At 36.9% G+C, this 13,239-nt stretch overlaps 1 protein-coding gene across 9 annotated transcripts in view; it reads right to left on the bottom strand.

The window, feature by feature from the left end:
• KIF27 (kinesin family member 27) overlaps window positions 1–13,239 on the bottom strand; it is a 29,598-nt gene that overhangs the window by 3,032 nt on the left and 13,327 nt on the right. For 8 of the 9 annotated variants that reach the window (XM_039566983.1, XM_010403706.4, XM_019288428.3 and 5 more), the window contains 12 exons: window positions 9,701–9,907; window positions 9,001–9,170; window positions 8,499–8,632; window positions 7,802–7,957; window positions 6,583–6,788; window positions 5,488–5,685; window positions 5,027–5,140; window positions 3,783–3,959; window positions 2,931–3,146; window positions 1,716–1,922; window positions 690–888; window positions 78–242 (listed from right to left, as the gene is read on the bottom strand). In XM_039566983.1, the coding sequence (XP_039422917.1) occupies window positions 97–242; window positions 690–888; window positions 1,716–1,922; window positions 2,931–3,146; window positions 3,783–3,959; window positions 5,027–5,140; window positions 5,488–5,685; window positions 6,583–6,788; window positions 7,802–7,957; window positions 8,499–8,632; window positions 9,001–9,170; window positions 9,701–9,907 (2,130 nt within the window). In that variant the 3' untranslated portion in view covers window positions 78–96. The remainder of the gene's footprint in view (window positions 1–77; window positions 243–689; window positions 889–1,715; window positions 1,923–2,930; window positions 3,147–3,782; window positions 3,960–5,026; window positions 5,141–5,487; window positions 5,686–6,582; window positions 6,789–7,801; window positions 7,958–8,498; window positions 8,633–9,000; window positions 9,171–9,700; window positions 9,908–13,239) is intronic. The other variant, XM_019288431.3, reaches the window with a different exon arrangement.

The following is a 13,239-nucleotide window of genomic DNA, read 5'->3' as shown; positions in this document are numbered from 1 at the left end:
GACATAGTTCTGTGTGTTCACCACTCTTCAAATGGTCTACTGACAATTGCATAAACATTATCAGATACTATGCTTACATTTAGTGGATGACAATAGTTATTCAGATGACTCTCCAAGGCGGCCCTTCAATTTCTTCTTCAGCTCTCTGCTGGTTTTCTTATAAAAAAATAAATCTTTTTCCAGTTGTTGGATTTTTACTTCATACCCTTTCAGGGTTTCTGCAATACCTTCACTATTTTGTTCTAGGAGAAATAAAACTAGTTTAAGAATCAAGTATCTGTGTCAAAAATCAAGATGTCCAACTAAACAGAGTATCTTGATGGCACTTTGCTTCCAATGTGCATGTTTTAAATGAAATAAGATCAAAAAGGCTGTGCCAACCCCACCTTTTAGTTTTAATAATACTTTGAAGATCAAGATCAGCAGGACCAGTATCTTACGACTTTCCAATATCAGTAAATTCAATATGAAAATACAACAATTCTGATACCGCTTTAAAAAAATATTCAGTTTTCCATTTATACAGACACCATTGTCTGTTCCTTGGCATCCTACATAACATTAGAATTAGTGACAGCCAAAGTATATCTCTGAACCTAATTCTTTCTTTTTCAGTTGGAATAAAGTATTTCTCTGCTAATGACCAAAGACAATACTTGGTGTGTAATCCCTGCCCAGGAAGAAAATACCTTTGAAATGATTCAATAGAAACTGTACTTTTTTCTCATGTTCTTGGCGCTGGTGAGTCAGCTGTCTGTCACACTGCAACTTGATGTGTTCAAGTGCAGATTCTAATTCACGCATTGTGTTTTTCTGGTGTATGGACTTCATTTCCTGTTCTTCAATCTGCACTTGCAATTTTCGTTCAGACTCACGTAGGCCAACAATCTTAGAAAGAAACACACTTATTTTGATTTACTAAACCATTTTAAGAAAACCCTTTATCCTTCAGCCTAATAGATTAAAACATACAAAAGCAATGGATCTCTACAAGTCATTAAGCTTCTACTGGAAACAGACTTGCCGCTGCTATGAGCTGACACTTCAGAACTGAATGCATACATTTTGATCACCTGGACTAGTGGATTTTTTTAATACCCTGTGCAAAATTTAAACTGAAAGAGCATTGCTTTCCAGATTCTGAAAAACTTCCAACTTGCATCCCACAGACAACTTGTTTACAAAATAACCAAAGGTTCATCCAAGGTCACAAAGACACCATGTCCTAATGCATTTAATATTTATGTTTCCAGATGTCAGTATGATTCCTAAGCATGTAGCTGCACACACTGCAGGGAGTGTATGCAAAATCAGTTTATACTGGATTTAGGAAAAAGACACTAGAAATAGTACCCTGAGCTTTATGGAGCTTTCTGAAAGCCTGTAATCAGGAAGAAATTGAATACAACACCATTATTTAAACATGTTGTTTCTCCATAAGTTAGAAACGCAGAGCACTGGAAAGCAGCAAGGTAATTTCCAGATTTGCAGCACCTTTCAAGCTAATGACCCCAAAACAAGATATACAAACTTAACCCACAATATCCTATTAAGGTTAACATAAAAATTAAAAAAAATTTAATAGTAGATCTATGTAATTTGAAGAGATATTTACCAAAAGCTTCTTAAATTTATTTTTATTTCTTGCCACCATCTCAATATCTAGAATAGTAATAGAAAATGGGATAAAATATTATTCATTAGCCAAAACAAACCTTGTTGAAATAACTGATGATGATAGCTCTGAGCTCAGCAGCAGACAAGGAAACTAGTTTCCCTATTACATTATGCTTGCTCTGTGAAAGACTCTGAGAAGATGACCTAAGTAAGTGCTGGCGATTATGAATACTTTCATTCTTGTAATCAATTGCAGCTACCAAGGCTTCAATTCCTTCTTCTAGCTGGAAAAGAACATGTTCTTCCTACAGAGAAACACATGAGTGAGATCTTTCAAAAAAAAAAAAAAAAGCTCAGAATTATCTTTCAAGAGATCTTTAACTTCATTCTCAAGAGCGAAACTAAACTTAATGGTAAGATGAACTAGTTGTAGCACAGACAGTGGAGTGGGGAAGATAGCAGATAGAGTGCAAAGCTAGAACATTTGTCTATTCCTGCCATAGCACTCTTACCCCAAAACAGAGGTTGATCAAATGGTTCATCACAAAACTAGAAGTCATGTTTCTCTTTATATCCTTCCCTCATCCTCACCAGAGTTTGACTTCTGCTATTATTTTTTTATTTTTGGATGTACTAGCTTTCTGTTGGATTAATGAATTGATCAGGTCAGTAAGGAGTTTGATGACCATAACTTGTGTAGGGAAGTGGCAGAAATGCATGGCCTGAAGCACTGCAAATTTTGATGAGTGAGGCAAGTAGGGATCTTTCTGGAACATTATCACCTCAGCCATAATCTCATATTGCTTCTCAAGACCTGAAAGTAATCTGTGCATTTTTTATGAATTTATTTTTTTCTTCAACATAATGATACTGAACAACTCCAGGTAATGGGCCATCCATGTAATATGACTTATTTTCACTGTAAAAATATGGAGTCCTTCAGGTGAAGTTTGCTTTTTCACAAGATTCTATGAAAAAAATCAAGGGGCATCAGAACATTGCTTATTCTGTATCCTGACATTAAAATACCTGCCTGTGATAAACTGATGAACTTACAGTTCATCATGACTCTTAGACCAATAGTTTGGCAAGGCACTATCTGACTTGTGTTCCTCTGATCTTAAACTTTGTTCGATGGTACATAACTGGTGCTATCATAGCAGTATTCTAACATTGCTTTTTACAAAAGTACCCTGCTTCTGCTCCTCATTTCTAGCTTGTCTGATATTTGGAGACATTTTAGTCTCTGACTGGAATGCTTTATTATCAAACAATACCTAAAACCTGTATTTATCTCAGAAGTGCTTACTTACTTCTGTTGACAACACTTTACCGTCTTTCAGTTTCTCATCCATACTATTTCTCCTTCTGAGCAGCTGATCCCTTTCCATTTGGAGAATCTGAATTTTTTCCAAAATGTCTGACTTGTCTTCAGTTGTGCTGCCCTGAAGCTGCATACTTTTATTACACAGCTCTTGATCCAGCATACTTAAGCGGGTAGACAATTTCATACTATCTTTGTTTAAAGCCTAAAAAAAACCACAGCAACCACAGATACAAAAATTATATACTCCTTTCCAGTAAGAAAAAAGTAGGTGACACCGTCACATTATGAAGTGAAAAAAATTGCTTGTTTCTTGCAATGGGACCTCATTTGCTTTGAGTGGACAGATATCATAGAAAAAAGCCAGTAAAACAAAAATTCTCAACTTGCAGTTTTCTACATAATAAAAATTAAAGGCACTAGTCATTATACATAACAATGATACTTTGTATTCACTTTTTCTACTGAGAAATAAATATTGCAAGATATTTCCCTGCTGTGTTCTCTAGATTGCAAAAGGACTGAGTCATATTCATAAATAAGATATCATAGATATCATATAATTTAATGCTCTTCAATATCAGAATTCCACAGTTCAGAATTGTTTTGTTTTGGTTTGTTTGTTTTGTTGTTGCAATTTTGGGGAGAAAAAGTGAATAAAAATGATTGTGTGTGTTAATTACATTTTAAATGTCGATTGGCCAAGCTACATAGTATTTACATTACAGTGGTAGAGACACAGGAGGTCACTTGGCTTCAGCCTCCTCTGCCTTCCCCCACAACCAGTCTTTTAATCAGCCCTATGACTGTGGTGAGTTTTGTGGTTTTTTTCTTAAATTACCTGGCTAGATCTCATTTTCTTGATTTCCAGTTGGCTTTTCTCTTGCAATAACACTTCTTTTTTTGCTACAATGGCTTCTCTTTTCTTTAAATCTTCTTCTAGTTCTGCTAACTGTTGGTGTTGTTGAAGAATTCTTTCCATTTCTTCATCCAGCCACTTCTTCTGCTCTTCTAATTTCTAAAGTTTCAAGAGAGGTCCAGAGAGTGTTAACCAGGACATTTTGAGTCAGAATTTTATGACTATGTTTTACCTTTCTTCAGAATTACTGATAAAACTGATAGACATTAACATTTCTAATGTCAGTATTAGTTCTGCAACAGAATCCATACTCATAATAATACAGAAACTGGACAGATTTAAAAGAGGCCTAAGCAATGTTGCATTGCTACATCTCATATAAACAAACTTGTATCAGATGCAGTATCTTTTCTAAAGAATATCTTTTTTAAAACTAGTTAAATAAATAGATGTGATCTACCCAAGCACAGCAACCAGGTCTAGATGATACTATGAGAATTCAGCTAGCCTATCCTCATTGCATTATAGCTGCCCAAAACCAGCTCTTTGTGGAAAAACAGTGACAAGAAATAATAATGTTGAAAGAATCAAAGACAGTAAATGACAGCTCTGATGCTGCTAGCATGGTCCATTATAAATTTATTCTGAAGCCACAGTTTATCAGTGGATATATTCCTGTTAAGGCTAAAAAGTTTCCTTTATTTAACTTTTAAAATTTCTTTTCACCTTTAAAGACTTAGGGTAATTCACGTTCCAGTGTCCACATCTGAAATAATGTAGGTGGCACTGCTACATAGGATACATACTTTTCTAACCCTGTTATCAACAACCAAAACCAGACACTGTAATTTATGTCAGAGTATAAACCAAAACAAAATAAGATGCCTGAACAGCCCATGGAACCCTTAAAACACAGCACATCAAGGTCACCCTCAAAGCTACCAGACAACCAAACCTGCTGAATTCACAGGTTTCTGAATCAGTATTTTTGAAAAATTATAGGAAAAAAAAAAAAGACACTAAAGGCCCTCCTTTCTTTCATTCAAAAAGAGTCGATTACAAGAGCTTCTAGGCTATACTCCCAATTTTGGCTACAGAAAAAAAAAAAAAAGACAAAACTATGATGGAATACTCTTCTTCCAAACAGTTTACAAAAATAGATGACTAGGGATGAAGAAAGATTTTTTTATTTCAGGGCTCACACAGATTTGGAATAGATTAACTACCTGTAGTTTCTGTGGAGCTCCCACTGAGTTATTGTTCTTCTTTTTAAAAGCAGCAATTTCTTTATCCTTAAGTTTAAGGATCTTCTGTTGTTGCTCCATCTTAAGTTGAAGTTCCTACGAACAAATAAAAAACATCATTCTTCCTACATCAGTCAGTCAAATGCATTTCATGTGAGAGTCCCCACAAGATATAATCTGAAATACTGACTCTAAATTTATTTATAAAATTGCAATTCAGAACTAGACATCAGGTAATTAAAAAAAAAACAAAACTGAAAGAGAAAGGCAAAATGCAGATTAATGTAAAAGGTTTGTAGACAATTCCTTTGGTGCTTTTATCAAGAAAGTCATTAAGTCATTATTGAAAATTAGGGAAAGCCTGGCAGTGTAGTTTATTGAGGAAGCAGGGGCAAAAATTATTCATCCTATTCTTTGTCATAAGGAAACAGGAAGAAACCTACTTTAATTTGTTGCTGGTCCTGCTGAAGCTCTGCTTCCAGTTGCTTCTTCTTTTCACTCTCCTCACACAGTCTCTTCTGTATCTGGGATTGCTGATGCTTCATCTGAGCCACTTTCTGCTCAAGTTCTCTTGCTTCTCTCTCACTTTGGTTAGATAATGAAGCCAAACTCTTGGTGTCCTGCTGCTTCTTCTGTAAGGTCTGAATGTTCATGTAAAATTTCAGCTTAAGAGCAGGAAAACTTGTAACTAAAATATGACTCAGCTTCATTCTTTATTTCACTGAATTCTTAGGGTTAGCAAGATTTACTAACTTCTGCCCAAAACAATCACCTGCTATTGCTGTAGTTTCTGAGCTATCTGGTAAAGTTGGCACAGGCAGAATTAAACAATGTGAAAAGGTACAGTTCATGCTTGGCAATACAGTGAAAGTACTAAAATCTAGGAGAAACCACAGTTCTAGAAAATTTGCAGTGACACAATGCTGTCAGAATGCTGGTGCCAGAATGCTGGTGTCAGAGTGCTGGTCCTGAGTTCAAGTTGATAAGCCAACTATCTCTTGCTGTATGTAACTTTTCTGACCTGCCATTCTAGGATCGAGAGGCACAGAGCACCTAAGCTGGCCCTACACAGGATATTAACTTAGATGTAGCAGAACTTAAGAATAGAAAGTCAGTGTCAAACAAATATGCCTGTGTTGGGCCTGATCTTGCAAAGCATCACAGGGATTTGCTTAGATGTGGAATTTATATACTATTTTCATAAAACATCAATTTTATTTATGGCAAGTAGTAAATTTGTAATACCCTCCCTTGGATAGGTTCTTCTGTTGGACTATATACAATGATGTACAGACATCTCATATCTCCCACCACTTTCTTAGCTTCTCACATACCAAGAAGATATTTTATGTATCTAACCAAGTACATGTTAACTAGCATTCTGAGTATAAAAATAGTATTAAGTTTCTCACTATCTACTTCAATCCAACCAGCTTCCAGTGTGTGAAACTGCTAAGAATTTTACAAGCAGAGTGTTAAGGTTCAGATATGACAGTGAGACCGAGATTTGCAAATCTCTATGGTCAGATCAGAAGTACCTGCACTTTCAACTTAGCTGCCTCCATCTTCTTCTGGCACTCTTTTTGTAACATGACTTTCTCAGGAATGTCTCTCAGCTCTTTACTGTCCAGCTCCTGAAGCTGTTTTTGCGTTTCAGCCAGTTCTCTTTTGGCCTGCTCAATTTCTTGCTCCAGTTTAGTTATCTTCAAAGAATACTGCCTGCTTACAGACTGAGCATCCTTGCCTTAAAGACAGCATATACAAATAGTTTAAAACCAACATGATAATCAGTTGAAATGTAATACTCACTTTTGGAGTTGAAATGTTACTTAATTTGCTTTAGCTAAATCAGTAATTTCTGATACATTTTCCAACACTAAAGGAAACTCCAGTTCACTTCTAATGCTGAAATAGAGATAGAGTCCTAAATCTGAACTTTTCATGAGTCACCTCATGCCACCAAATAAAGTGCCATCTGAGTGCCAGAGTTAAATTCTTCTGCCTACTGTAGATTTTGGCAAAGTGGCTCTCCTGTACTTCATAATTTTGTTTGGTTTTGTTTTACAGAAGAATATGCCATTTATTTATTACTCAACTTTCAGCTTAATAATTGGTAAATACTCTTGGGTTGTCTTTCTACTCTGTGACTTGTCCTGTTCAGGCAATCTGGGGTGGCACAGAATCTTTCTGAGACAACCTGGAGAGAAGGTAAGCAAAGGAGAAGAGTTTGATTGAACAGGCTGAAGAAAGAGATCTTCACTGTCATCGCAAGGCTAGTTTCTGTGTCAGGAGCAGATGTGTAAGGGATGTAGGCTAGCAGGGACATTGACTTTTCCTTCATCCACTTCTGACTCCCATTTTTCTACTGTGACAGAAATAGAAGATACAGTGATGTATCTTCTCTCCTATCCTAGAGATTATGTCACAAATACATGTCTACAAAGAGATCAGTAGCACTGACCATACATTAAAAATGACACTACTGTTGGATAAAAGCAATAATCAATAAAGCTCAAAAAATATTTAACAAATAATCTTCATATCATAGTAGAGTAGGCTGTAATCAATATTTACAGCCTTCAGTGCAATCACAGCAAGTAATTAGCAAAATTTATGAATTTTTAGGTTGTTAAAAGTATTCTTATCTAAGATAGTTATGTAAAGACTAAGACATACAGGACTTCAGGTGTTCATTTCTTTTGTTTCTGAACATCTTCACTCCCTACAGTGTCCAGTATCCCTACAGCAGCCAGTTACCTGTTCTTACTAATTCCTTAATAAGTTCCTCTTTCCTTTTGATATTAAGTGCAAGTTCTCTTATTTTTTGCTCAGCCTCAGCAAGTCTCAACTCCGAATTCTTTAACTTCTCCATGTTAAAAGCATGGATTTTCTGGAGGCTGTCAATCTCTTCACCTTGAAAAAAACAAAGCAAAATAGAGTTATAAATTCTGGAATACATGCTGTATTCAAGAGGTGGTGCTCTGCAATATTGACTGTGTGGAGTTCTTCCATATGAAGTAAAAGAATCAAAAGGAAAGAATAGAGCAGAGTATTTTTCCCTGCCATGTGTCTAAACAGGAAAAGAAAGGATGGTATGCACTTGCATTCCAAGACCCTAAGTCTGCAGAAAAATATTCCAGAAATCACTTCAGTATTTCTGGTAAGATAATAGCATCCATTTTCTTTCATTGAAGCAGTACCAAAGATTTATATCTAACTAGCTTTTTGATAAGTTAACTGCTTTCTGGCTAGTAAGTATTACTTAGAGGTTACTAACATTAGTTTTAGAAAGGAAAAGAAAAACAGAACTTGGAAAAACTATATTGAATTATAACCAAAAAAATACTTGTAATAAATACACACATTTTGCTGGGAAAACTAATTACATGTGCTAAAGACATTATTGTATATTCTGATACTGTAGTAAGATTTGCTCTTATGACTTCCATTATACCTGTAGTTGTGTCAGTTTGTAGCGCAGATTCATTGAATAAACCAGACTTGACTACTTGGCATTTCATGTCAGTTACATCAGGAAGGAAGCACAGAGAAGTGTGACTTTGGGTCCACGTTTGGTTTATGGAATACCTGTGGAAGAACGATAAACATGCTACTCTGCAAATACATAGGGATTTTTTTTTTTAAGCATCATGCAAAGTAGATGATCTTAACAGAGAAGAATCTCAAACTTACAAAAGCATTTATACCTTCTTTCTCATCCACACCACTCCCACACACACTGTCCCCCAACCCCCAATCTTCAAGGTAGATTCTTACCCCCAAGAAATCTTTGCAAAACCTACATTTATTAAATTTATTTTGCAATATGCCCAGTTGGTCCCACAGGTTTACTGTAAGTATCATTATAGATGGTCTCATATCATGGAAGGATTAGGCAGTAATACTACCTTTGCTATACATTTTTCTGTAACAAAAGTTAAACAACAAAAAATTACTTATATGAGGTTTTGTCTTCGTTGCCTGTATTGTCTTCATCACTCTGATCAGAGAGGTGGCAGTGAAGGACTTTATCTTGATCTTCTATCTTGCTCAGTATCATCTGTCTGCGAACATGGAATTCTGCCATTATCTGGGCCAGGGACAAGACAGGGGGGCTGGTATACCCCTGTCAAAAAGCACATGAAAGTAGTCATGGGTAAAAACAGTTGCAACAATTTAGCAATTCTTTACTTATATTCTAAAAAACATTTCAACACTTGAGCTTGTAAGCAAAACTACAGAGGTTTTCTATAGTAACTCTGAATACCTTTGTAACAAAAGGTTTTGCAAGAGCTTAGAGGACTGGTTCCAAACGTGAAAGAGGGCATTGTTAGTACATTGTTATGTACTCAACATACTGGTAAGAATAATCATTCATTTTTTATAATGTTTCATACTTGAACCTTCAAAACCCCCAGGAAATCATTTGGGGGGGGTGAAAACACGAGAGCCACAGCACTTGTAGGTGGGAATTTTGAGCCTAAATATTTTGGATAATTGTGGCATAACAACTGTTACAAAACTAATTTTTCAGAGTCTTCAGTAGGAAATTAAGCAGCAGCATCTGAGAAAGCCACCAGATGTTATCATGTCATGTCTAATCATTGGCCAGTAATCATTACAAAGTAGAAGGGGGAAAATTTGGGTAAACATTACCTTTTGGATCTTTGTCCCTGAAGGCAAGTGAAGGGGGCGTAGCAGGTTTTTTGTGAGTGGGACACTGTAGGGCCTCCTAGCAAATGCCACGACAGCTGGCCCATCTTCATAAGCACTTTGAGAATCTAAAGCTTTCACATCTGTAAACTTCTCTAATTTCAATTTTAGCTGGTCAATGAGCATTTGCTGTTCCACCATTTTCTCAGTCTCATGGGAAAAAAAACAAAGCAAAAGCAGAACTGAGCTCCATATGATATTCACCACTTCTAATTCCTCACAAAGGTCATGAATCTTGTAAATCACCCACTGACCCTAAATTATTCTGCAGGGCACAGGCAAATTCTGCAACAAACTGAAAATTCTATGACATGTCACCAGTCTCAGCCCCCCAGTCCCCAATCCAGTAAAGTTTAGACACATTTTTGTTCAGAAAGACCTGCCCCTGGGTTACAGAAAGACCTGTCCTGGGTTTCAGAAGGAGTGCCAATGTTCAGTGTAACCAAACTGAGTATTCTACTACCCTCCATGCCATTTCTGACAAACTGTTAATGGTGGGTTATTTGCAGTAGGTGCCCAGTGCATGTCTTACATCTCAGGCTGCAAGCTGGGTGTTAAATAACATAAGGGAGAAGAGGCAAACCCTGTGAGCAGTGGTGTTTCTTTTTCTTTACAAATGACACTGCAGTGATAACTCTGGGGAAGCACCAGCACAGTCCCACACATCCTGAGGGGGCCATCCCTGCCCGTAGGCCATAATGGCTCCACAGCACCACCATAATGGGCAGCATAACGACTTGCGACCAAGGATTCCCAAAATTATCCTATGACTCACAGGATTATATCATTCCCATTGTGAAACTGCCTGCCCTAGGGGAGGTGCTGAGTATTCCCCCTGAACCTGACCATATATAACTTGGGACACCACCACCCCTGGATGGATCCAGAGGAGGACCAGAACTTCCACAGGATCACCGCTTTTGACTGCAACCATCACTTCAACAGGACTGCAATCACCACTTGATAGGACCACAACCACCACCTTGGCCAACAGGGTGCCAGGTTTAGTCTGACTTTATGGGTCTAAGCCAGTTTTAATGTGTTTCATTGCATTTATTGTAACCTTTCTATTAAATTGTAACTCTGACCTGAAATTTCTCTCAAGGTAGTTGTGTGAGGATTATTTTTCCCACTGGTTTACTTTCAAACCAGCAAACCCAGTTTAGTTACATTAGCCTATCTAGGCATCTAGTGACAAGTGAATGACATAATTAGGAGCTCATGCTTGCTTTATATGTATGTTTATGGAGAAATAAAATGGGAATTCAACAAACATTTTCAAGTTAAACTTATGGTCTGAGTCTTGTTAATGAAACATGTATATGGGCTTCCTCTTCCTCTTTGAACAGTTCTACTTTAAAGATTACTTGCATTAGTAAACATAAACATGTACATGATCCCAAGATCACGTGCTGTTTTTTCTTGTACCCAGCCTCAGCTTTGTTGATAATGCTAGTTTGGAGACCTTACCAGCTTCTCCTACAGCATTCTCCATACTTTGTTCAAAAGTACTTATGTTACCTAAACTGATTGTCTTGGGGTGACTTTTTGATGTGTATCCCATATCGCTGCCTATGCCCAGAAATTAATTCCTGTGCCTTTCTATGCCTCTAAACTGAGCCTGAGAGGGGGAAGGAAAAAAACTGAGCAAAACTTTTTCAAAGCAGTTTGCAGCTTGTTCAAGGTCACAGATAGCAATGGGTTTTCCCCGCTGCGGAAGGGGAGGGAGGAAGCACCTGGCTTGCTGCTCCCAGGACAGATTTTTGGCCAGTGGTTCAGCTGCTTTTTCTCCGGAGAGAGACTGAGAGTTGAATTTTTCCTTCCCTGGAATTTCGGATTTTCTCCCTTTTCTACTGGACTGTGTGATTGCTTCAACATCAGAGCACACCGGGAGGACTTTCCACTGGGCACAGGGGGCCTGGCCCTGGACCAAGCCCCAGCTCCAAGGACACCAAAGGGAGGACTCGAACACTTTCCCAGGTTTTTCTCCATAGCGAGAGATTTTATTATTTAGCATCATTTTCCTTTCTCGTGTGTTTGTTAAATAAATAGTTTTTATCTCATTCACTTTCCTTTGAGGAAAATTTATTTTTTTCCCAAACCTGGTGGGGGAAGGGTGGTTGTGCCTTCTCAGAGTATATTTCTAAATTTGGCCAAACCGGTACACTGATTCATCCACAAGGCCAAGATAATAAGGATTTTCATCTCACTCTATTGTTTTTGATACTTTTTGAAGTATGGTTAAAATCTGGCCTAGCAACAACAGTGAAGTTGAAGAATAGCTCATGATACATTCTGCATTCTTCTACTTCAAGTAACATGTTTTTATTCATTCTTTATGTTGTTGTCTTATATTGAAAGTTCCTTCCAAACAAAAATATACATTGCCTTGCAAGTTGAGATTGTGTTGGAATACAATACATATTATTCCTATGTCATAGAAAATAGAATATGTGTATGAATATCATATTTGTTATCATTTTGGAAGAAGTAACAGCCAAATGATTCACCTTGAAGCTATTTGTCCCTGGGACAATTGTACATACAACTCCACAGTGAAACACCCATTGCATAAATACATATGCGTATAAACATTTTTACCTCCTACCTCATACCTGCTACTCTTAGAGTCCTTATTCTACCATGTATCATTAAATTACATATGCCTGTGAGTACAATGTAAAATATTTGGCAGAAGCACTTGCTTTTCATTATTCTATCTACATGTTATTAAATAGAAGTGGCAGTTTAGTGAACTAAATGCCAAAAGGGTGCCTGAAAGCTCTCAAGCTTTGCTCCTGTCTCTGATACTGAAATAACCTTCTATCTACAGTGACAGTTACTTTGTATCCTCCAGCATTTATATAAGTATTATCACAGTATAAGTGGACACTGCAGTGTACAGGCTAAAAAAAAATCTAGCCAGAAGTGACAGAAAAGAAAGAAAGTGACAGAGGAAAGAAAAAGAGCATGACTAGTTTACTTACCTTTCATGCACTGATTCTCCCCAAGCCATCAGCAAAGAAGAAGAAAAAGGAGAAAAAGTATAATAAGGAGAAGAGCACTAGCTATCCATGTTTATTCTTTTCTCTTTTAAAAATTCATATAATAATTTATCTGTCATTCACATGTCAGGAGAATGCTAACTATTTGCAGTCTTCTTGACCTTGAAATGTTATGCACATACTAGCCATCATAATTTCATTAGCAAGCTCAAGATCTACAGAAGGAAAGAGGCAAGCAGCCTCTTTGTCACTACCTCACTTTCAACTGTGTCACTCAGTTTTCTCTAACGGTAAATGATCAGAAAGTTAAGATGGAATTCCGTCATATAAAGTCAAAAGGGGACAATACTCTAATTCTTAATAAAGCTATAACAAAATAAGTTTCTATACAACTTTTCAATTAAAGCGTTCTATAGGATTTTTATACTCTTTTTTAGTTTCTAAAGAATCTTTCAAAGTCTTTCAAATCCTAATCCA

Source organism: Corvus cornix, chromosome Z (assembly GCF_000738735.6).
Source record: "Corvus cornix cornix isolate S_Up_H32 chromosome Z, ASM73873v5, whole genome shotgun sequence".
Classification (NCBI taxonomy): Eukaryota; Metazoa; Chordata; class Aves; order Passeriformes; family Corvidae; genus Corvus; species Corvus cornix.
This window is presented reverse-complemented; position numbering and strand designations above follow the sequence as displayed.